The sequence below is a fragment of the Cheilinus undulatus genome, linkage group 15 (genome assembly GCF_018320785.1).
Source record: "Cheilinus undulatus linkage group 15, ASM1832078v1, whole genome shotgun sequence".
Taxonomy (NCBI): Eukaryota; Metazoa; Chordata; class Actinopteri; order Labriformes; family Labridae; genus Cheilinus; species Cheilinus undulatus.
Window position 1 is genome coordinate 6,823,648 of NC_054879.1, and position 25,956 is coordinate 6,849,603.

The window sequence follows — 25,956 nt, forward strand, 5'->3', positions numbered from 1 at the left end:
GCATCGGCAGAATGTGGCTGGAGAAAAAGTTAAAACGAGGAAATGGGAAGCTTCAGACTGAACACAAGACAGCACACCTCAATGAATGAGCTTACTGAAGAGACGCAACACCAGCGGACTCCCTCTGCTCTCTTCTCTTACACACGCTCCTCTGTTGAGCGCACCTGATGGTAATAATAGCCGGATTAAAAATAAACATTTAAATTTGGAAGTTAAAGCCTGTCTTCTTTGTGTGGCTAACAGATTTATTGATGTGACCTACCATGAATCTTTACTGATGACAGTGTTTACCTTCATAAAGGTTTTTAGTTAAGGTTTTTTTGTTTTTATTTCAAGTAAGCCTTAAAAGAGCCCACACTGGTCACTAAAGAGCCACATGTGGCTCGAGAGCCACAGGTTAAGTATCACTGCCATAGACAAAGCTGGCTCCCAAAAGAGGGAAGACTGTGCACCCACTGCAGCCAACAGGAAGTGCACTTTCTAAACATCGGTCCTTTGTACAGTGACATCAGGGACAAGTTCTCTCCACGGAGAGAACACGGAGGACTGCGTTTCCAGCTCTCTCGCACCTGGGACAGAGCCATACAAAGGATGCCCCAAGTCATTCTTGGTGACGTCACTGGAACGTCACCACCCACGCCTACATCTAGTGGGAGATACAGTCACCAACAGATGCCCTGAAGAAGCTTCCTGGTTGGGAGCAAAACTGTTGGCTCTTCAAACTTAGTAAGTCCAGTTGTATTTGTTTAAGCCATCAAGAATAATTTTTAAATTGGATTTCTATATTTTTTGGACTATAATCTAAAGAACTTTTTCTCCTGCTATTATTAATTTAAATTGTAGATTGCTTTGGCAATGAAACCACAGATTTCTACATAAGCTCTTTGAATTGAATTGAAAAATTGAGACATGTTTTTGATACTCTCAACACAATGACATCAACTGGTTGAATTAGGACAACTTACAACGAGAGATGTCAGCATTAATGCTGTAATAGCAGTCAATATAGGGCCGGTAACTAGTGCATTACATTTTAAAATCATGATTGACTGCATTCCTAAGTGCTGCTTTCAGCACAATTTGGTTGAGCTGCTGTAACTTCTCTGCAGCCACAGTGAGGTAAAATAAGTCCTACACTGTTCCTTAATGTCTCATTTCACTTTAAAAACTCACAGACAGCTAAGCAGACAAGTCAAAAGTCATCTGCACCTTTTATTACCAAACACTGAAACTTTCACTGCACTTATTTCCTTTTCAGTCAAGAACAAGAAAACCAGCAGCAGCAGTGAAGGATAGAGCAGGACGTACATGTTTGTTAAGTCTTTAATTACTGTGTTGATATGGCTAAATGGCTAAGAGGCTTTGTGGGGGCAGTCTGTTCCACTTTGCCGGCAGCACGGACGAACCAGTCAGGAGATCTGAACCGTCCCCTGTCATTCTCTGGATTTTCATGCATATAAAAAATAACAAAGTTCACATGTGGTGGATGTGGTGAGTAAGAATGGCCTAGGGTACGGTCCAGGCAGGTAGAAGGGTTGCCACGAGCGCCTTGTTGTGCTGTGGATGCCCCCCCTCCCCCGACTGAGGATTCCCATGAGGATTCTTTAGCTCCTTACATGCCTGTAATATATGCACATGACTGTATATGTTTTTCCATTGGTTCAATTTGATGTGTAATCCAAGTCCTATATAGAAGTGTACTATGTGCAGTGAAAGATAACTTTGTCCTGGCTGCTCGTTATCCTCTCCTTCAGCTTCAGCAGTAATTAAAGAGTTGTTTGGTTCTTGGTTAATTGCACCCAGCTTATTAAATGGAACTCATTCAGTCCATTAAATCTGAAGAAGGCCTTATGCTGACTGGTGTAAGCATTGGCCTCTTGTCCTCCTTAATTTGGAGTTTGACAGGGGCTGACCTTTGTTGTATCTTTAAGCACCGTCAAAATGAATGTCATGCCTTCAGTAATAGAAGTTCAGTAGTGTTAGAGAATGCACTCTTATTTTTTCATTTAACATACTCTCATAGAGGTTTTATTTGGAACGACAACAAATATGTTTCATATTGTAATATTTTACTTACTGGTAATCAGTGCAAGCTAAAGCCTTCAGCTACCTAACAATGCATGCAAATTGCAATCAACTGAAATCAGTGTGGATAGTAAAAGTGGTCTTTCATTTCAGCCTTTGAGTTAAAAAAAAAAAATCTGTTTTTCTTCCTTTTTTCATTGCCTTGAAATATTCTTCTTGACACCTAATTGGTAACACATTAGGAGGAAATATTCCTATATATCCTAATATATATGTACATATATATATGTAATAACATATTATTCAGGAAGAAACATCACTAACACCCATGCATGAATAGAATCTCATTGCCTGATGTCAAGCATTAATTACTGCATTAACTGAGGTGTTTGAATCATCAGAAATGATGGGAGTAATGCGTTGGTCTTTAGTGTTTTAAGAGTAACACCTCCCAGTCCTTATTGACTTGCATGGAGTCTTCAGAGCAGTGGCGGCTGGTCAATAGGGGGCCCTAGAGCACCCCCCTCCAATCACTCTCGCCACAAAGAGAAGAAAGATCTTAAAGAGGGGGTGTTATACTCTTCCAATTTTTAAAACATAAATATAAAGTAACAGTGTTGGGTGTCCATACTCCACGTATGCAAATTTTCAAACAGCAAGATAAATGTATGCGGCAGCAATCTTGGAATAAGGGTGTAAACTGATCAAAACGGTTCGTTGAAAATCTCTCTGAAATTCTCCCGCGACGAGATTTCGATGGAGCGAACAGGGAGCGAACTGATGAGGTCATCGCAATATTATCTCCTGACTGGTTCGTGGTTTGTCCGTGCTGCCGGCAAAGCGGAACAGACCGCCCCCACAAGGCCTCTTAGCCATTTAGCCATTGAGTAACACAGTAGTTAAACACTTACCAAACAGATACGTCCTGCTCTATCCTTCACTGCTGCTGCTGGTTTTCTTCCCCCTCTCTCTCCAAACTATCAGGATCAGACTTCAGGTCTAACAAGTACAGGCTTATATCAAAATTTGCCATATTTTACTCAGCCAGACCGGTTCATTCAAAGTTTTCAACTACTAGCATAACAACATTAGCCACATTAGAGGGGGCGGGCACAAAACATTGAGTCCTGCCGCCGGCCAGCCTCCGGAAAATCAGCCAATCGGAGGAAAGCAGGTCCGTGGAGCCGGGGGTGTTAAAGAGACGGCAGCGGAAACGAAGCGTTTCAAACAGAGGTTAAAATAAGGGTTTTTCAGGACGCCAGTGTGAGAAACATGAGGAGTTTTTGAGCTGTAAACCATGTAAAGCTACTACATGGGTATCAGAGAGATGTGTAAATCCTTGAAAAAAAGCATAATGCCCCCACTTTAAGTTAATTGAATACATTTTTTAAACATTTGCTTTAAATATCAATACATTTATATGGATATAGATAAACTCTATCATGCATTGTATAAATATGATATATCAAGAGATCAAAATGTGTAATAATGTGCAATAAATCAGTAGACCACAAGCATTTTACTCATTTGCTTTACTTCCTGTCCACTCATTTCCTCCCTGGGGCGCTTGGCTCGAGCGCCCACAGCCTTCCATAGACCGCCGTTATAAGCTGTGTGTGTGCATTCGCTAGTCATCACAAGAGATTGGAGCTCAGTGGGCGCTATTGTTGGGCACCCCTGAAGGGATTACCTCTAACCACTCACCTGACACTAGCAGGTGGCAGCAGAGAAATACGCTCCATTATTTGAGACACACAGAGGAAATCATACACTGTTGCGGTACTTCTCTGGCTTTCGGCCAGAAACTGCGCCAGTATTCATTGTTTAGCTTATGCTAGGAAGACAGTTAGCAAAATACAAAAAAAAAAAAAACTCAGTCAAGTTTTAAAGAATAAGGCGTTTTGAGAGAAGGACATTGAAGGAGAAACTTAGAATTAAAGAGCTTTGACCTGACTGCCGGATATCAGGATGAAGCAACAAAGCTGTGACAGATAGAGAAAGTACACTGAGGCATATTAGACTAATAATAAGTAAGTACGTAAATCAATCAGTAAATAATAGTTTTGTGTGTTTCAAGACTTTTGCTCCATTCAGGTCTGGCATTTATATTTTTTACTCAGCCTACTCACTATTGAAGCAGTGACTACTCACCTTATGTCTTTCGTAAATATTTCTATTTAAAATAAACATTCAGTCAGCTCTTTAACATAATTTTGTCATGTATAGAGTTGATAATGTGTGATAAGTTAAAAATTTAAGTTGACTATGCTAAGTGTTAGCTACTTGTGGCTGCTGAATACCCTTCATATGGCGTGCAAATCACCACAGATAGACAGACATGCTGCCAAGTATAGAGGTAAGATCAATTACGTCTATTTGCGCCTTTCATTTGGAGTTGTGGTGTGACTTTGTTATCTCACACGATTATTAACAGGAGGCAAGGAAACCATGTGATACTGCACAGCAGGTAAACAGAGGGCATCAGTAACGACGGGATAACAGAGAAAGTGAACACAACTCTTCAGTGGCAACTTTAAAACCACAGAATGACTACACTTCATCATGAATTCATCATTTACGCATCCTGAACTAAAGCTTAAAGAATCATCTGTTTTATAAATGCTTTCTCATGGGGACTGTGGTGATTGCATGTTTTTCATGTTTATTTTGAAAAGTTCCAATGAGCAATTTCCTGCCGAGAGTTTTCTTCGGTTCTCTTCACAGAGGTTTGGGCGCGCACCTGCACTGATTGGCACCGGCACTGCTGCACCTCCGCATCATCACTGCAATCACCACACTGTTTTAAGCTTCACACAGAGAAGACTTGAGTGCCAGATGATTCCCGCTCTCTAAGGCTACGTTCAAACTGCAGTTGAAAGTGAACTGCAGGTTGAAAGACCTGAATCTGATTTTTTTGCTCACATGTGACTTGTATCTGATTTTTTCTGACAGTGTGAACACTGAAGTCACATTGAATCTGACCGTTTCGAATCAGATTCAGGCCACTTTTGTATGTGGTTCTACATCAGATACGTATCTGATCTTTAGGAAGTTGACTGCAGTGTGAACAGGCAAACAAAAAAATCCGATCTGAGAAAAGATCAGAATTGAGCATTAAGGCCTGCAGTGTGAATGTAGCCTAAGTGGTATCTAGGCCCTCTCGAGACTCTCACACGTCCTCAAAGATTTATCTTTGCAAGATTTTCATGTGTTTCCGTGCATTGACTAACCTGATCTCTCCTCAACTCTTCCAGTGCCCCCACGTGCCCTCAGTGCTCTGCTCAACCTCTGCCACGCTGCCACATTCTTGCACCGGTCTCACTCACAAGACTCACCTCCTTAAGCCCTCACGTCTCCTTGGATCCCTCGCTCACTCCCCAGACCTGGATTCCCCCCTCCCTCACTCCCGTGTTTCCCCAAATAAACCTTTTAAACTGCTTCACTGTCTCCGGCTCTGCTCCTGGGTTCACATTCAACAACTGATTTCACAAATCACTGAAGGGGACTTCTGAATGAGATGCTGGAACAAGATGGGTTGGTTGGCAAGTTACATACTGTAACTGATGACACATGTCTAATGTGGAAGTAACTCATATGCCATTCAGAGTGGGTCATTATGAATGTCTGATTTTACATGCTGGATTTCACAAGTACAAGAGGGACACCTGTGCTGCTGAACTTCTGAGATAACACTGTTACTCTCTAAACGTGTGAGACATTATTACTAAAAACCTGTACCTTTTTGTATTCAGATGGGCAGCTGTGATACACTCTTGTGGGATCATTGTAAAAATCATGCAAGAATTAAAATATTTCAAATAAGACAGTCTTCAGGGTGATACAACAGAAAGCTGTCTGTTTTATTAGTTTGCAATTTTATTAAAACAAGAGATGACTTGGTATTTGGAGTTCAGATGGCTCTCTGCATGCTCACTTCTCTGCATAGTCAGTAATAGAATAATAAATTAGTATTAATGTCACTCTTTTTACATATCCTTATGAGACCTGTGCTTTTGTTCAGAATGCATTTATAGTTTCTCCTGCATATTTCACATAAGCATCACATACTGGTGAGAATACAATGTAAGGCTTGGCTTTGAACAGGAAATAGTTTTCACCAGAAATGATGCATATGACAACAACAGGCTTGTCTTACTGTGCAGCACAACACAAAATGATTGTTTCTGTCCTTCTCGGAAATCCTTTTTCACAAGGAATATGTTTTAAAGATGTGAAGATGTCTGCTCTAAGGCAAACTTGTGAACAGCACAACACATCTGCAGAAGGCCCGTTTCTGCAGAAACAACACACTGAGTAGATTTTTGACCACATGTTTTGGCTTTGTGTCGGCCAGTTGGTCGGGGTCCATGCATGCACAAAGAGATGGGGTCAGTCATGGAGGGACATACGTTGTTGTTTGATAATGCATTGGAAGAACTTGTCATAGCCAGTCATGAAGGTCTTTAAAATTTGAGATTTCCAAAACATAAAAATCACTCCCAAAAACCCTAAAATAATCAGGTAATTACCAAAAAGTGAACATTGCAATTTTTTAAAACTCCACATGCACCGTGCGACAAACCATGACGTGATGACAGAGGAGCCTGCCATCCGTTGTCACAGCCCAGTCACAATGTTAACCCCGCTAGCTGCTGGAGCAATTGAAAAATTGATTATAAATGGATAAAAAGACGTCCAATATCTGAGAGACTGGTGTGGATTTAATCTTTAAAGACCCCGGAAAGTCACCCAAGTTCCAGGCTCCCAAGAAGACATTCTATAAGAGCTATGAAGGCGTGGATAGCGTCATTAGACTGGCACAACAGAGATCTTTCAGAGGAAAAAAACAAGCAAGTGACTACAATTTATTGTTCAAAAGTTAACTTTGTATAACCATGTCTTTTCTTGTTATTTACAAAGGGACAAAAAAAATCCTTAAGGATTTCAGTCAAACTTTCTGAAAAAGCCTGGGTAGGATGCTGGACACTTTCCTTTACTTATCTGTTAGAGCGTGTCGTCAACAGTCTGCGCTCTGGTCCTAGAGCCCCACTTCCATGTCTGGCTTTTCTGTCTTACTTGAGTCCACCGTCTTTCCTACGACTCGTCCCTCTCGCCTCCTGTGTCTCTTGGAACAATGGTCCAGTTTGAGGAGGACTCTGAGATCCTCTCAAGTGCTTTGCGGATGTCACAGATGCAGTGTGGTGGTCTCACCTTTAAGCTGTCGAAGAGACTCGACAGGCAGTGAACAAGCTGAAGGCTGGGAAAGCAACAAGCATAAGAGAAGTAAAGGTGGGATACTCAGGGTCAGCAGCAGAGCATCCCCTCTGTGGATCATTCTCTCATCTGCTCCCAGGGGTGTAGCTGGAGATTTTGGGCCCCCAGAAAGAATATTACACAAGGACCCCCTTAATCGGCTAGCTAAGCAACAAATGTGTCATTTTTACAAATATCTGTGCAATTTAATGTATATTTGATACAGATTTATGTCTGTTGACTGATTTGTTTGGTTGCCTTTGATTCAAAAATGGCATTAACTACAACGGGAAAAATAAATAAAAAAATAATTTAATTGCAGGCTTCTTAAGGACCCCTCCCTACTGTGGGCCCAGGTAATCAGTCTTTTTCCCCCCTGTGCTACACCCATGTCTGCTCCATATGAAGAAAAGGAATCATCCCTACTGACTGGAAGAGGGCATTGTTGTCCTGATCTAAATAGGATGCCCTCTGGAGGATTTCCGAGCTCTATAGGATCCCATGTGTGCTTGTCCAGTGAGGCAGGGGTGCGACTTGGCTAGTGTGCTCTTGAGTACCTATGGGGAGGGTAAAAGGGACAGCAAGCCGTGGTGTGTTGTTTGGCTATGTCCAGATCACAGATCAAATGCTCCTGGGCGAGACCATGTGTCTAACGCTGATGTAATCAGGATGTGAAGGGTCAGCTGGATACGGAAGCAGCAGCCCCAGACTTGTGGGTTGGAGCAGGCCTTTGGGCAACTGCGTACGTCAGCGAGGGTTTAGCGGTGCAGATACCTGGAGAGATAGGGCATGGGCCGGGACGATAGCCATCATGAGGCCGAGGCAATGCAAGACCAAGGTTATCACGGCAAAGTACCAAACTGGCACCTTCCCATACCTGACCTGCTTACCATAGTTCATAGTAGGTCTGTGCTTTAAGTCTGAAAGCAATGTGTCGGCTCAAATAAGAGTGTCTGATTATCGTAGTGACAGTGATTGGATGAAAGGAAAACCCTCTGCTCTGTGCAGTGGTGGATACATTTGCTGCAAGACATTTTCAATTATATATGTAATCAAAGAAGGCTCTTACATCAAAAGGTATGTGATGAGCTTGTCAGGGCATGCTAATGTGCTGTTTCCACTTATCTTCTTTTTGTAATGCATGTGTGAAATTATGGCTCAGTGTAACATTCTGGTTGAAAAGCTGGACCGTAATTGTTATGCTGAAAAAAACAGTGACATAGGTGTTAGAATGCAGCTCAGTATTGTTCACAGAGTGGACCCTTCACACAAAACAAACAACAGGAGCATTCACCGCTGTGGTAGCTCAACAAATGGCTAATTTGCATCATCACGTCATGATCCCTCTGCAGGGAAGGAAGCTGGCAGGACTTAGTGCACCCTATCTCACTCAGCTCCCCTCTCATCTCTGGCTCTCTGAGCTGAAGCTGCAGCAGAGCAGCCAAACTCTCTGGCTGTAAACAGAGGCACAGCATAAGTTTATAGATGTCTGATGACAGTTTCACCCTTCCTGACAATTATTATCTTTCAAACATGGCGGTAAGTGAACACTTGCACAAACTTGACATTTAATTTACTGCTGAAAAAAACATGTCTTAAGGCATCTTTTTGATTTGGTGAGTGGATTTGGAGGCTGTAGCATTTTTTTTTTTTTTTTTCCGACTACTCAAACCCCTTCTTATGTGTCACATTCATCCTTATAAACAACATTCAAACACTTAACACAGAAGCTGCTTCTGAAAGTGCCAGACCAAATAACGTGCTCACATGTCGCGGATAAAGCAGTGGGAGCTAAGAACACTTCAACATGAAACTGCAGGAATAAGGGATCAAATCCCCGACTACTGCTGCCCCTTGTATCTCTACAGGTCACCTCAAGGTTCAGCACAGCTCGGAATAAAATCTGTGTCTAGATTTTATATTATTGTTAGCTAACATGTTGAGTCACATGGGTATAGGTTACGCCTCAGTCTTCAATTCTGCCTCTGAAAATAGAGTGTTCCTATCATTCCTGCTACCTTGCTCCTTCATGCAGCGCTTATCTCCTTGGTTTTCTCACCTAGAGTTCAGCTCAGCTCTTGAATGAGGTAGTCAGGTCGCAGGGACAGAATCAGGACTGGAGTGGGACTCATTTTCAGCCCTGGAGTGTCATGGCTCAGACCAGCTCACTTTACTTCACAACCTTTTGTTGGAGTTATCCAGTTTTGGATTTAAAATTGTATTAATATACATATTATGAATTTCAAAAGGCATTAAAGGTCACTTTAAGCAGTTTAAGCACATGCAAATGTGACAATGGCTCAGAAAGGCCTTGTGTGTTGTTGGTGGAAACAACTGGCATGCTGCTGGGTCCTGGGACTGACACTAAAAACTGTCATATAATCATGACTTTCTCATAACAAGTCTAGCACTTACCATGGGATTGTTTTATATGTGTTTTATATACAAAGACAGGTTTAAAAGAGTTAAAATGTGTTATTGTTTTGCAGTTTTACTAGTCCTTCCTTCCTTGAGTATTTTTTTTCAAATACACCGTTTTGCAAATTATTAAGCAAATGACATTTTCTCCTATTTCCAAAATATTTATGCAAATGACAGAGTATTTTTCAAGTCATCAGCCATTAGAGCATAATTCAAATGTTTTTGAACAAACTTCATAATGATAACCGTAATTTTTTTTTTAAAATAAAAATCTGAAAAAATGCACTTTTCCACATTATGAAGCAGGCCACAGGTCTAAGCAATATGGGAAAGAAAAAGGATCTCTGCTGCTGAAAGTGTCAAATAGTGTAATGCCTAGGACAAGGAATTAAAAACATTAGATATTTTATGAAAAATTAATCATGATCAACGTACTGTGAAGAAATTTGTGGCTGATTCAGAGCACAGATGGGTTTGTGCAGATAAAGGCATAATGAGGAAGGTTTCTGTCAGACAAATTCATCAGACTAAGAGAGCAGATGCTGAAATGCCATTACAAAGCAGCAAACAGGTATTTGAAGCTGCTGGTGCCTCTGGAGTCCCACCAACCTCAAGGATCCTCCAGAGGTTTGCAGTTGTGCATAAACCTACTATTCAGCCACCCCTAACCAATGCTCACAAGCACAAATGGTTGCAGTGGACCCAGAAATACATGAACTCATTTTCAAACAGTCTTGTTGACTGATGAGTGCTGTGCAACCCAGGATGGTCCAGATGGAGGAGTAGTGGATGGTTGGTGGATGGCCACCATGTCCCAACAAGGCTGTGACATCAGTAAGGAGGGGGTGGAGTGATGTTTTGGGCCGGATTCATGAAGAGGGAGCTGGTAGGCCCCTTTGGGGACCCTGAAGGTGTGAAAATGACCTCGGTAAAGTATATAGAGTTTCTGACTGACCACTTTCTTCCATGGTACAAAAATAAGAGCAGTTCCTTCTGTAGCAAAATTTTCTTCATGCATGACAATGCACCATCTCATGCTGCAAAGAATCCCTCTGTGTCATTGGCTGCTATGGACATAAAAGGAGAGAAACTCATGGTGTGGCCCCATCCTCCCCTGACCTCAACCCTACTGAGAACCTTTGGAGCATCCTCAAGCTAAAGATCTATGAGGGTGGGAGGCAGTTCACATCAAAACAGCAGCTCTGGGAGGATATTCTGACATCCTGCAAAGAAATTCACGCAGAAACTTTCAAAAAACTCACAAGTTCAATGTATGCAAGAATAACGAAGGTGATATCAAAGAAGGGCTCCTATGTTAACATGTAACTTGGCCTGTTAAGATATTTTTGATTGAAATAGCTTTGATTTCAGTAAATATGACCTCCTAATGCTGCAAATTCAACAAATGACCATTTTCAGTTCTTTACAACCAAAAAGATGTTTTGAAACCCTGTCATGCTTAATAATGTGGAACAGTGCATTTTGGGGTTTTTATTTTAAAAAAAATTATGGTTATCATTATGAAGTTTGTTCAAAAACATTTGAATTATGCTCTAATGGCTGATGACTTGAAAAATACTCTGACTGTTATTTGCATTAATATTTAGGAAAATAAGAGAAAAATGTCATTTTCTTAATAATGTGGAAAGCGGTGTAATTTTTACACTGATGGACGTTTACTGATCACTGAATTGTTTTCTGGGTGCTATTCAAATGGAACAGGCAGGCCTCTCAGTAGCACTCCTTTTAATATTAACACCAACTGAATCCTATTTGTCCACTCATGGTTTTGCTTGGCTTTGGAGCCTCTTCCTCACTTCTCAGCAGTTAACTATAGGTGAGGGGTTTCAGCTGCAACATGCCAGTGTCTCACCTTCTGTTCTGGCTGTAATAGCTACTGTTTTCATTGAACTTACCAGTAGTGGCAAGTCAATAGGGGGCGCCTGGACTTTATTGCTCATTGCATGATACTGTGGGAGCCCTGAGCAGCTCCTTAAGCTGCAGACTGTTACATCCACCTATAGGTGACTTGATGTCAATTTGGGCTGCTGGCATTTTGGAGCCCACCTCCCATGAAAAACTGCTCCAGATAACTGATACAGTCATGGACGAAAGCATTGGCACCCCTAGAATTTTTCCAGAAAATACACAATTTCCCCCAGAAATTGTTGCAATTACAAATGTTTTTGGTAAACACATGTTTAATTCATTTATGTACATTGGAACAACAGAAAAAAACAGAATAAAGAGAGCCAAAATTGGCAGAATTTTACACAAAAATCAATGTTGTTGGCACCTTCAACTTAATATTTGGTTTCACACCCTTGGGTAAAAACTAACTGAAGCCAATCTCTTCCTATAACCATCAGTAGGCTTCTTACACCTCTCAACTGTAATTTTGTCTCCATTTTAACTTTCTCTACTAAGAACCCTCATCAGAACCTTCCAATTAAATAAAATGTCTTGTGTCAGCTGCATCGAATTGAGTTTCTCTTTTGCTGTCTGCTTTGCCCAAAAAAAAATAGATATGCCAGTACATTCCTATTTTTGATAAGAAATATCCATCTAATATACCTCCTGTTCAGCTCCATGAGAGCAAAAGGCAAATGAGAAACTTGAAATGACTCAGAAGCTGAAGCTGGAGAAGAAAACTACTAAAAAGAATCAGAGTGAGAGCACAAAAGACCAAATCTAATAAGAACTCACAGCTCTATTCAGAACCAAACAGCAGTATGCCTGCAAAATCACCAATTTATATGCAGGAATTTAGCTCTGAAATGCGTGGATTCTAAATTTCATTATGCTTTTTCTGGAAAGATTACAACATGGAGAGGAGACATCTGATGGTCATGCTTCAGAGAAGAACGATTATGCAAGTACATCTGACTGAAGCTGGGGGGGGGGGGGGGGGCCGAGATGTTGAATATATGAGATCAAAGAATGTATAGGATCTCATATGAATGTCAAGACAGGGGCATGCTTTAAGCAGCAAAGGAAATGGATAAAGATGGAAGGTCTCTCTGAGTGGCAGGTGGTTTGAACGGCTGATGGAATTAAATGAAAAATGCTTTTTTTTCTTGGTCCTGCAATGATGTCAGAGGATGCAGACAGGAGCCCTCGCTCCTTCCTCAGAGTGTGTGTAGAGGGGTTAGACTGAACCCCAGCATGCCACTGCTTAAGCTCTGCAGTGAAGCGTCAGAGAGAAACTAAAGGACGCTCGTAAAAATGCAAGTGGTTGACCTTTTATTTCTAATTGGATGGAGGGAAATAAGTGGTTGGGTGTGAAATCAGACTGTAATTAAAAGCAATTTAAACTGTTTTGCATAAGGAATGCTGGATGCTCCAGGAGCTCTCATTACATCTGCATAAAGACATTCATGATATATTCTATCATAAATGGATAACTAATAATATTCAGCTGAAGTGCATCCACCCTGGAATCTCAAAAAAATCCTTTAGAGCATCAATGTTTCCCCACAGAAACTCCGTGCACAAAGGAACCAAATTTATCGATGTGATTTAGCCATGACATAGAGAACGCCTGTGCACTCCTGTGGGCCACATCTTAGCACTCTAAAGCAACGTTAGTGTGTTAACACAGGGAGCCAATGTTGAGCCACCTCCTGCAGAGGACAAGGAAGGCAAGAGAGGATGGGAATTGTCTCTGAATCGTAGATGATAAGAGGTGTGCCCAGCCAAGGATGGGCACCTGATTTTCAATAGAGTGTTGCAAGTATTCTTAAAGGGAGTGATAGCACTAAAATGTATTGCTGAAATGAGATCCTGAGGAGGGTGGCTGGGCTCAGCCTTAGAGAGAGGGCGAGGAGCTCGGACAACCAAAAGGATCTTGAAAAAGATCTGCTGCTCCACATCAAAAGGAGCCTGTGGAGGTGGTTCAGGCGTCTGATCAGGATGCCTCCTAGGCACTTTCCTTCGGAGTTGGAGGAGACCCAGAGGCAGACCTAGAACTCGCTGAAGGGATTATATCCCATCTGGCCTGGGAGCATCCCAGAATCCCTCTGGAGGAACTGGGGAGTGTCATGTTTGTATAGTGGGTTCTTCATTAATACGCCAGGGTTACTTGAACAGAAATACTTTAATAAAGGTAACTTCACATCTTACAGGTACAGCTGTCTGTAAACTTACAGCTCATCAGGCTCGTAAGCACTGTGCATGCTGCAATAACTACGGCAGCTCTTAAGGGAGGCAAAACATCTATTGCTCATATCATTACAGGGCGAGGGACATCTGGGTTGACTTGCTTCACCTGCTGAGGCGGTGACCTGACCCCAGATGAGCAGAAGATTGTAAGAAGGATGGAAAATGTATTGTAGGCAAGGATTCCCATAGGGGGGAGAGCTTTCTGGGGCCTGGTCAAATAGGGGGTCTATGGAGGTCAGCAACATGATGGTCCATTTTAAAGTTAAGCTGTGATATCTTTATTTATTTCATTTTTATTTTTTAACCTAAATGACTACTCCTTCCAAAGCAACAAATATTTAATTAATTGATGCTGTAGTGTATAGCGTTCTTAAAAATGTAAATCTCTTTTCTAAAAACAGAAGCAAAATGGGTAAAAAGTGGCAAGAAATTTACTTTGTAAAAATGACAAAATTGTTTTAAAGTGGCAAAATTGGGCAAAGCATTAGTGTATTGGAGTTTGAATTGTAATAAATTGTTAAAGAATGTGGTGAAAAGGGGTTAATAGTGGAAGGAATGGGTCAACAGAGGAAACTTTAGCTGAAATGTGGCAAAAACGAGCAAAGGAAAAGGCAAAAATTGGTTTTAAGACCCTGTAAAGTGAAAATGAATCTGTATTTAGGTTTGTTGTATGACAGGTCACTGTGTTATTAACCCCTAAATAAAATTTTAGTCAAATAAAACAACTCTAAGTTTATAGAAATAAGGTTCAAAATCATAAAAGGCGAGGCAGTGAAATCTGCTACAGGATGGTGTGGGTGTGTTTGTTAAATGATCTGAAGCTCCATTCAGAAGAAATATGATCCTCTCAGATTTAAAAAATGCTTCAATCTGAATGTTTACCAGAGAAGAGACAAAGTCTGTTTTCTGGCTCAAATCTTTGTTATGATGCTTTCAATGACCCATAGACCACTGTGGCTGATAGAGTTGGCAAATTTACCTCACAATGAACAAAAAAACAGCATTTAACTGACTGTTAACTTCCCATTAAGGCAGTGAAATCAGCTAACAGACTGTACTGAGATGAACTGCTCTGTGATTTTATATTGTAGTGTTAGAGGGGCGGGGTCATCCCCTACTGTGAGCCCACATATTGGCCCTGCCCACATGAAACCAAGCCAGGAAAGAGGTGAAAAACTTTCTAAATACCAAATCCAGAATTTAGTCACATGTAGATCTCAGTGTTTCACATGTTTACAGCAACCATATTCCAACATATGTAATGTGTTGAGATAAAACCTTTGGATTTCACTTTACAGGGTCTGTAAAGTGGCAAATGTTACACATAATAGTGGCAAAAATGGGCAGAAAAAAGGTGGTTAAAAGTGGGTTTGCAGTGGCACAAATAAACAACATTAACATCAGAACCCAGTATTAGTTTGACACACTTTTCAGGTCCAGAATAAGTGAAGTGTTGGCCAAGATGCTGGCACCAATGCTGAAAATGCAGATTGATGTGTTGTACAGTACGTCACTAAAATAGATGCTATTCTCGAGTTGGAAATATTTTCTGCTACCGCAAAATTACTGTACACCTGGCCCCATCCTGGCCACCCCATGGAAAATGGCCTTGTTCTGGCATGTACAAGGTGTGGGCTTTTGATGCATCCTCTGCTCCAATTCCAGACTGATAAATCTGTGTGTGGAAATAACCAAAAACCCAGTTTTCTGTTGCACACAGGTTTGATAAATGAGGGTCCATATGTGCAACCTTTTACTGTCAACACCAATCATATATATCGTTTTTTTTTCAGCTGAGAAAAGTGCTACGGGGGTCCATTGTTCGCCTCCTCTTTCCTTGTCTCATCTCTGTTCTTACTTTAGCTGTGAACATGAGCTTATAAATCGCTTTACTTTACAGCCATATTCCAGGTCAATGCTGGCATCACAATGTGACAGCTGCAGGCAATCAAAGCTGACTATCTGGATCTGTACATGGTGTTCAGGATTTATGTGTCACATGCATTGGCTCAGATATGACTCACCAGACTGGCTCAGCCCCCGGTGTGTATGATGGCAAAACAATTAGAAGATTCACACCAGGATGAATTAACACCTGGTAAACAGGGATGTTTTTCCCACTATGCGACTGCTGACAGCTCATTAGTGTTACACTCACTTTAAGAACAAACCAGATGCTTTAAGTGTACATCTTAAACCAAACCCGACTAGAGCACAGATGTGATAGTGTGCAGAAAAAAGGCTTGGCGCTTGTGTCCTACCAATATCTGTGAGATGGTTCAAACTGGACTGCTAATTTAAGCACTTTGTTAGCACTATGTAGAGCTCTTTCAGCCTCACAGAGGACTGCAACATACAAGAAAAAATAATGAAGAAAAAGCATGGCATGTACCCTGAAAGTTTTGTGATATGACATGAAAGCACAAAGGCTGACTGATTCTTGTAACAATCTCCATTATCGAATTTGTGCCGGAACAAAGTCGGGCTTTTGGCATCAAAAGTTGTTCATCCTCTAGACTTTCAGCAGGCTTTGGCTATGTAAAGGAAGCAAACAGTGATGGGAACAAAGGAAGCATGGGAACGTCTTGGCGCTAATTCAGTCTTGGATTCCATCACAGTCCTCCTGCAGGAATAATGAGCACACTTCAGGAACCGACCACCTGCCAAGCATGGAAAGTTTCCCTCTGTTCCAGACAGAATCAGAAGACGGTAAATTTCATTACTGCGGCGGCCTCTCAATATAGCATTTATGTATCTGAATGGAAGCTGCTGACTGAAGAAGTGAACGTTTATCCTCTTTTAACATGACTAATATTTTTGACAACAATGTAAAGGACTTCAGAAAGAGCATGCAGTGTTGTCAGCCAATCATACGCCGCGTTCCAAATTATTATGCAAATTATATTTTTCTCTGATTTTCCTAAATAGTCCACACAAATGACGGTCAGTATGGTTTTCAAGTCATCAACCGTTTTATCGAACGAACCTCCCAATGATAATTTTTTTTTTATAAATGCACTGTTCCAAATTATTATGCACGGCAGAGTTTCAAAACATTTTGTAGGTTGTAAAAACCTGGAAATGGTCATTTGTTGAATTAGGAGGTCATATTTACTGAAATCAAAGCTATTTCAATCAAAAACATCTTAACAGGCCAAGTTCCATGTTAACATAGGAGCCCTTCTTTGATATCTCCTTCACTATTCTTGCATCCATTGAATTTGTGAGTTTTTGGAGAGTTTCTGCTTGAATTTCTTTGCAGGATGTCAGAATATCCTCCCAGAGCTGAAGTTTTGATGTGAACTGCCTCCCATCCTCATAGATCTTTAGCTTGAGGATGCTCCAAAGGTTCTCAGTAGGGTTGAGGTCAGGGGAGGATGGGGGCCACACCATGAGTTTCTCTCCTTTTATGTCCATAGCAGCCAATGACACAGAGGGATTCTTTGCAGCATGAGATGGTGCATTGTCATGCATGAAGATAATTTTGCTACAGAAGGCACTGTTCATCTTTTTGTACCATGGAAGGAAGTGGTCAGTCAGAAACTCTATATACTTTTCTGAGGTCATTTTCACACCTTCAGGGACCCTAAAGGGGCCTGCCAGCTCTCTCCCCATGTCTCCGGGCCAAAACATGACTCCGCCCCCTCCTTGCTGATGTCACAGCCTTGTTGGGACATGGTGGCCATCCACCAACCATCCACTACTCCTCCATCTGGACCATCCAGGGTTGCGCGGCACTCATCAGTCAACAAGACCGTTTGAAAATGAGTCTTCATGTATTTCTGGGCCCACTGCAACCATTTCTGCTTGTGAACATTGGATAGGGGTGGCTGAATAGTAGGTTTATACACGACTGCCAGCCTCTGGAGGATCCTGCACCTTGAGGTTGGTGGGACTCCAGAGGCACCAGCAGCTTCAAATACCTGTTTGCTGCTTTGTAATGACATTTTAGCAGCTCCTCTCTTTAATACGATGATTTTGTCTGGCAGAAACCTTCCTTATTATGCCTTTATCTGCATATCTGTGCTCTAAATGAGTATGATGATCATGCTTAAGTTTTCATGAAATATCTAATGTTTTCATAGCTTGTCCAAGGCATTGCACAATTTGATGCTTTTCGGCAGCAGAGATCCTTTTTCTTTCCTATATTCCTGAAACCTGTGGCCTGCTTAATAATGTGGGACGTCCTTCTTAAGTAGTTTTCCTTTAATTGGCCTCACCTGGCAAACTAATTATCACAGGTGTCTGTGTTGATTTCAGTGATCCATAGAGCCCCGAGACACAATACCATCCATGAGTTTAACTGAAACACAAAACTTTAAATGTTTATGACACTACAGTCTAATTTGTATAACAATGTGGAACACAGTGTACAGCCAATACAAGCTTTAAAATGAGATGTGCGCCGTATACAAGCCTTCACTTCAGGGCCAGAGTGGGACTCATGTCCTGAAGTTTCATAGCTAAGACCAGCCCACCTTAGATCACAGCCCTTCACTGAAGATTTATAATTGTGGATTAAGTATATAAATTATACTGATATCGAGCTATAAATGTTTTTTAAGGTGTAAAATGTCACTTGTAGCATTCATGTTTCTTGACCAATTTTAGCATGTCCAACTGCTTGCACCCTGGCCTTTTCCAGTATTTTGGGGGGGGGTTCCTTCATATCCCTGGACCACATAAGCTGGCCACTTTTTTCTACTCCTGCTTATTTCCCTGTAAAGTTCTGTAGACACTCCACTGCCCCACTAAGCATCAAAACAAGACTTTTCATAATCCTACCACGAAATACCATACTAACATGAGCTTTTGGGAGCTTTAACATTTGACTGCCTTTTCAGCAACAAGAGCCCTGACTTAAAGTGACAGCTTACAGTGATAACATGAATTAGTTAGCATAAAAACACTTAATTATGCTCTAATTATAAACCATTTCTTGCCTTGAAGCTCCCAAACATTAGCACTGACCCAGCCAAATAAAAAAAAAAACAGTAGAATTTCCTCCTGGCAGTAGTGAGGGAAGGATTTTCCACTTAGTATACTGTATGTACCCATCACTGCAGGGGAACTCTGCTGATTTGAGTGATTTAAATGGTGTTGAAAGCACTGTTTAAGTGTCTATAGTATCCAAACCTTGAAATTGGCCTTAATATATTCAATTTTCAGAGGTTGTCAGAGTATTCACAGTTTTGTAGATATGGTGAAAGCCAGAGTTGCAGAGCTGCATAGTCTTCAACGGTGGGCACCACTTCAGGAATCACTTTTAGCCTTTCGGGATGGTGTGTCAGTCACGTGACTTTAAGCCAGGGTTGTTCTGATTCCAATACCAGTATCAGAAATACGTACGATGCTGCTTAAAATACAGGTAATGGTATCGGCGACTACACAAGTTGATGCATCAAGCTGATACCGTTTGGTTTAGCTTTATATTTAGCTTCATTTAGCCATGCTTAATGTTAGCGCTATAAACCAGAAATCAATTCTTCTTCGCTGTCGGAAAACTCTGCATGCACAGGCTACCATTTTCAGAGCAGCGAAGAAGAACCAAAGGACCCACTGCAGCAGCAGAGGATGGTGGCTGTGTGACAGTTTTTCTCTGAATGTGATCGTGAAAATGCCTTCCAGACCGGCGCTGTCATACAAGACAAGAAGTGACACGGTTTAGCTAAAGTTAAATAACTTTTGAACAATAAATTGTTGCCTCCATTTGTTTTCCCCCTTGAAGCTAGCCGTCGTGCTGTCCCATTGATGCTTTTTAATGCCTTTGAATCTCTGCGGCAGCATTTTTAGCAAGACTGAAACTTGTATTACTTTTGGGGACTTTAATGGTTAAATCCACGCCAGTAAAACCGATACTGGACGTCTTTTTATCCATTTTAATCGAGTTACGATCATTTATTACTGCTAGCTTGAATGCTAACGCAAATTCTAACTGCAATCTAACTGTGTTGACCTTTTGTGAGGGTCTGTCAGCCAGTTGTGGGCTGTTCCACAGCGCATAATGGAGAAAGAGATAGAGAGAGCCTATGAGGCATTTATTATTTTAATATTTAGCAGTAAAACTCAATAGTCAGCAGGAAAACACCTTATGTGTCACAGTGATGTTGTACATTAACAATTCTTTTTGTTTTGCCATGTTCTGAGTCAAAGATAGGTCTAAATAATTTACTGGTCTGCACAGTCAGTCCACAAATTTCACTTCTGTATCGGATCAGTACTCTGTATCTGCCGATACCCAACACTTTGGTATTGGAATCGTATTGGGAAAAAATTTTATCAGAACATGCCTACTTAAAGCTACTGACAAACAAATGGTTGCCAGAAGTAGGGATGGGAATCAAGAACTGGTTCCAGTAAGAACCGGTTCCCACTGGTTCAATCAACATCATTTACATTTAATCTTGAGGATTCCTTACTTCCATGTGCCTTGAAAAGCACGGCCTCCTGAGAGGCAGTAAGCAAAGAGAACAAGAACAGAAAAGTTGGGGAAGTAAACATGGTGGATGGTTGTAATAACAGGCTAAAGTGGTTGAAAGTGTGGCTTCATTTCTCAAAAAAATGACGTAACAGTACATCGGCTACAAACGGTGATTTCATGCAAGGCAAGCAACTTTTTGCACAGGAACTGTTAGTTTTGCGTAAGATTTTGATTTATTTTTATCAACCAGAGATCTTTACATCAATTTTAAAGGTTTTATCTTTTACTGAAGATGAGCGGGAATATTGTTTTCTTATTCAAGTTCAGAGATTGAAGATCCAGGGAGCAGTTTAACTGAGACATTTCTAACAAAAAGACACATTTTTGTACATTTTAGCATGTTCACCCCCAAAAGACTTGATTTTTTACAGTCATAGTTATCAAAACTGTTTATTATAGCCAGTAAATAAAGTAGACTTGTCACTGACTCTCACTGAAGTTGGCATACATCTTGTTCAGTTGTCAAAATCAAATACCTAAATAGACTACTTTTTACAAAAAGATAAGTCACAGAAAGGAATCGATAAGGGACTCGATTATGAATTGAACCAATAATGGCAATCATATCAGTAAAATCATATCAGTAAAATCATATCAATTCCCATTCCTTTAAACTTAGTCTTGTGTCACACTAACTCCTGTTAGAGAACTGCATGGTCAAGCATCTGCTTCATACGAACTTTGATATCCTCTGGGTGGGTTTCCTAGTTTCTCCTTGCACAGTTTTAGAAGACTGCCCTTCGAGCTGGGAACTCTGTGGGCAATTTAAATAGCAGCTGGAGACCCATTTGTTTTGACTTGCCTTTGTTTTGTCTGTCTCTGTCAGCTGTTCAATTATTGCCTTTTTATCTTCTGTTGGCTTTTCTCCACTTTGAATTTGAATCATGTATTGTGATGTCTGTTCTTGAGAGGCGCTGTATTATTAAACCTCATTTCCTTGCTCTTAGCATAATGCTGCATCACAACAGTCTATGTCCATGTGTTTCTGTATACAAGTGCCCACTCACTAAAAGTTTTTCTTCCAAAACAATGGGAGAATAAACAAAAGGGCTGTTTTATTGTACTTAATCTTTCAGTTTGAGCATAAGGGAAGTTGACAGGAAACAATGGCTATTGTGACATTAGGTCCTTTTTTTTATAAAAGGAAAAGAACAGCTCCACTGCTGCCCAGGCTGTCCCTATGACAGATTAGCTGTGGAAAAAACTGCTTTGTGAATGAAGACAATTTAATGAAATGTCCTTTAAGGTGCAATATGTCACCTTAAGGATTCTTACTGCTCATTAGGTTCTTAAGAATACTACAGAACCACCTATAATTTAGCTGCCTGTGGCCTGTCTTAAATTGTCAAGGATTTAGCTCCTATCAGCAGCTAATTTATTAGCAGTTAATGAGCTGCTTTATCCTCAGATTAAAGAACTATCAGCTAGTGCTTATAGTAGCTAGACTCACCACATGCTCAGTTGAATTTCTGCAGAGGTAAATGAAAATATCCAGTTGCATACCCCCTTTTGTCTTCAGAATGGCCTTAATTCTTCATGGCATACTTTCAACAAGGTGTCGGAAACATTCCTCAGGGATTATAGTCCGTAATGACCTGTTGGCATCACACAGTTGCTCTGTCTGGTGACTGTGGAGGCCACTGGAGTACAGTGAACTCATTGTCATGTTCAAGAAACCAGTTTGAGATGATTTGAGCTTTGTGACATGGTGCATTATCCTGATGGAAGTAGCCATAAGAAGATGGGTGCACTGTGGTCATGAAGGGATGGACAGCAACAACACTCAAGTAGGTTGTGGTGTTTGCTCAGCTGGTACTAAGGGGCCCAAAGTGTGACAAGAAAATATCCCTCACACCATTACATCACCAGCAGCCTGAACCATTAATACCAGGCAGGATGGATCCACACTTTCATGTTGTTTGCGCCAAATTCTGACCCTTCCATCTGAATGTTGCAGCTGAAATCGAGACTCATCAGACCAGGCAATGTTTTTTGAATCTTCTAGCTTCCAATATTGGTGAGCCTGTGTGAATTTTAGTCTAAGTTTCCTGTTCTGACAGGGGTGATACCCAGTGTGGTCTTCTGCTGCTGTAGCCCATCTGCTTCAAGGTTTGACATGTTGTGCATGTACAGATGTTCTCTGCAGACCTTGGTTGGTTAGTTAGTTTGGGTGACTGTGGCTCAGTTTGTTGAGTTGGTCATCTTGCAATCAAAGGGTTGTAACATTCTCTTTAGGGTTGGTTGTCACATGTGATAGTGAATGCATGTAGCCTAGCTGAGTAGGCTATTATTGTTAGGCCTGTTTGTTTTGTTCTTTAAGTTGCTGTAGTCCTATGCTGGTCTAAAGACGATCCTGTTCATGTGTCTTATTCATTTTGTGTTAAGATGCATTAAGTTACAGCGCTTAACAAATTTATTAGACCACCTATCATATTTGTTTCAGAGACCATCCAGCATCATGAAGTGCTTTAATGCGGACTCTTTCATTTTCAGTGAGCTCTCCACATTTTACCATTTTGAACAGGAATGAGGAATTTCAAACTGAATTCACCCAAATTTGAGCCGGCTCACTGGGCTTCTCTGAGAAGTCAGTAATGAATCAAGCCTAACATTCAACCACTAAAACTCATTTTTCTGTTCAGGAATGCAAGTAAATAATAACTATAATTTTACATATTAATCAAGAAATATTAATGTGCTTTACTATTTTTTCAGCTTTTTGTAAATCAGTACATGTGAAAATTCATGGATAACAATAATAATTATATTTTAGCATTAAAAATATCATTTGGGTTAAAGAGCTTCTACATATTGGTTTATTAACCATTGCAGAAACATAAAAAATGATTATGGTAATCACCAATGCTGTTCATTTAGGACAGCTGTGGCATAAACCTTACTTTGGTTAGGGTTAGGGTGGTCTAATAAATTTGTTAAGCACTGTATATATTTATCAACTTGTCAATGTTATTTAAGTTTCAAATTTAGTTCTGCCTTCATGCCCTCCTTTTAAGATTTTCCCATTATTAAAATAACATTGTGACAAACAACCCCATAGTGTGACAACCATCCCTGTGGTGTGGTTGGTTGTCACAATGTGTCAGAGTGTCATTAGATCATTAATTACCTCTTTGTTTCAATAAGTTGGAAAACAAGAAGGATGTACATTTCAAGCTTAGGCTACAATTTAATGTAGGAATGACTACTGAAAGATGTTTTTATGATGAGCAATTTAAGATATAGTAAAAAGTGTGACAACCAACCCTGTTCTCCCCTACAGTTTGTATTAAGTCCTCAATTAAAAACAAAAAGAAAGCTGAGCAGCGTGTCTCTATTGTGGTCTTTTATTGGTTGGATGAGTTAAACCCCTTGATGTGCAATTTACATACTGTGAGTTGGGAGCGTCTCATCACTGCATCCACTGTAATCTCAGTGGGAAAAAGTCAATAATCTGGACTTCTGAACTCTGGTGAAGCAATAAAAATGATTCATAGGCCTTCACACTGAACAAACCAATAAACCAATAAACCAGGTATGGCTTCAGTGCCAGAGCCTCCTCAGTTTTGTTTAATTGAATCAGTGGGCATTTTAATTTGGCCAATAGAAAACTTTGATTGTGAGAGTCAATAAGTGCTGCCTGGCAACTAAAATGCAGTGGAAAAATATATCAGTTTATGCACAGCAAAATCTGTGTAGTCAAAATGGCCGAGTGAGGTATTTCAAGATTAAAATGAAGACATTTTCTTTGCATCAAATATATATTTGTTTTATTTTACAGGCTGTTTTTGTCTTCCCTCAACAGAGATCATTTATGGTCTGTTTATTGAGATATGAGATAATGGTCGTTGTCGCCCAGCCCTAATTGTCATACTTACAGAGTAGAGGTAACAAAAGATTTCTATTTATAGTTTAGATTGAATTAACCGCCACACTCAGGCTTGGGTGGTTGAAAACATCTAATTTATGTCAAATGTATATCTGACAAACACGCTTGACCTCGTGAGAAACACTTCAGCTTTGAAGGACGTAAGCAACGTCGTGTCCTGTCACATCCGTCAACAGCGCGTGTCGGTAATTCGACGCACGAGGTGAGAGAGCATATGAATCAGTTGGGTGGCCTCTGCTGCAAATAAGATAGAGGCAGCTTTTACGCACAGTCCACAGCTGAGGTAGAGAGTGCGCACAAGCAGAGGGGATGCCTCAGTGTGCGTGCAGCTCACTTTTCCCTTTCTCGCGTGTCTGTTGAGCGCTCCGATTTCCTCGCGCTCAGAAATATCTAGCGCGTGCTTATGCGCTTCATGCTCATGCAGAGGAAGCGATGGCACGGCACACATGTGTTCGAACGCGTTTCGGAGTTTGCAGCAGCAGGACCTGAATGGATGAAGCACGTGGGGATTTGGTTTCTGACGAAGTTTACCGCCGTATGCGTAACCATGCGCTGCATGTGCTGCTGCGGTTTGGAGCAAAAGTTGCAGTTAAAACTTTATGAAAATGTGAGGATCTTTTACGCGATGCGCCGGGATTAGAAGGGATGTTTCTCTGGAATATGATTCCCTCTGTATTCAAATGAGCATACTGTGGAATTGTAATGCTGATGGAGATGAAGACAGACCCACGAACTGTGAACTTTTTCTTGTGGATGGCTCTCTTAAACTTTTTCTTATGCTGGACATCGGTTGACGCACAGGTGAGGAAACATTAAAATCCACTTTTTAGTCGTTGTTTTTTTATGCTGAAGTACATTATTTTACCTCGTGGTTATATTTTCGTGTTTAAAACTGCAGACAATAATAAGACAACTTTAGGAAGTCGCTGGAGTTAAAGGCTGATATTTACTTAATGTTAAGGAACATGCCACTACCCATGGTTTCCATGGCATGAGTCATAGCAAGACCACTGTTGTTTTGTTTGATCTCTGCCTTTAACAGAGCTTATTTCTACTTTTGAGTTACAAAGAAAAGAAAAGAGCAAAAGGGTCCTTAGCCACTGAAAGACCGTGAATCTTGTTCAGTAAGGAGGTCTGTGATTGTTCAAAGCTGCCTATAATTTCTGTTCAAAGTGCTGTAACTCCATATCTGTTGATATCTGGTCATTGCCTCTCTCCTTTTTACCTGCATTTTGTCTGTGAATGAAGCAGTCAACCTCTCTCTGCTCTGTCTCATGCACATGCTCATGTAGAGACTCTAATAATAGCCTGTGGTGTCATATTGTACCACAGCCCAGAACAGTGATACCTAACACTTCTTCCTCCTTTTAAGTACTTTAACCTCACATAGTAAGATTGGAAAGAACTCGCTTTGTGTGTTTGCAGTGACGATTACAAGCCTAGATGAGTACAGTTCAAACTAATGAACCTCCAGACTGTCAGGATGTCAACAGCTGGCAGTTTTCAGATGGCTTTATTTGTCTGAATGGTTGCTGCTGTCATCATTTTGTACAGTCAGCAGGGGAGCCTTAATGCATTATCAGCACCATGGACAGCTCTCTCAACACCCCAATCACTAAAACACCGGATAAAAGGGTTTCAGTGCAGACAGCAGTGTGCTGCCATGAAATTGAAAATAATAACATAATGATGTGTTCGGAAAAAGCAATAGTTGAGAAAAATAGATTAA

At 40.8% G+C, this 25,956-nt stretch overlaps 1 protein-coding gene across 1 annotated transcript in view; it reads left to right on the forward strand.

Moving 5' to 3' along the window:
• The first annotated feature begins 24,630 nt into the window (after positions 1-24,630).
• Positions 24,631-25,956, forward strand: part of pth2ra (parathyroid hormone 2 receptor a) — a 205,870-nt gene continuing 204,544 nt past the window's right edge. Inside the window, exons 1-2 of the mRNA XM_041807123.1 lie at positions 24,631-24,796; positions 24,913-25,028. Coding sequence (XP_041663057.1) covers positions 24,631-24,796; positions 24,913-25,028 — 282 coding nt within the window. The remainder of the gene's footprint in view (positions 24,797-24,912; positions 25,029-25,956) is intronic.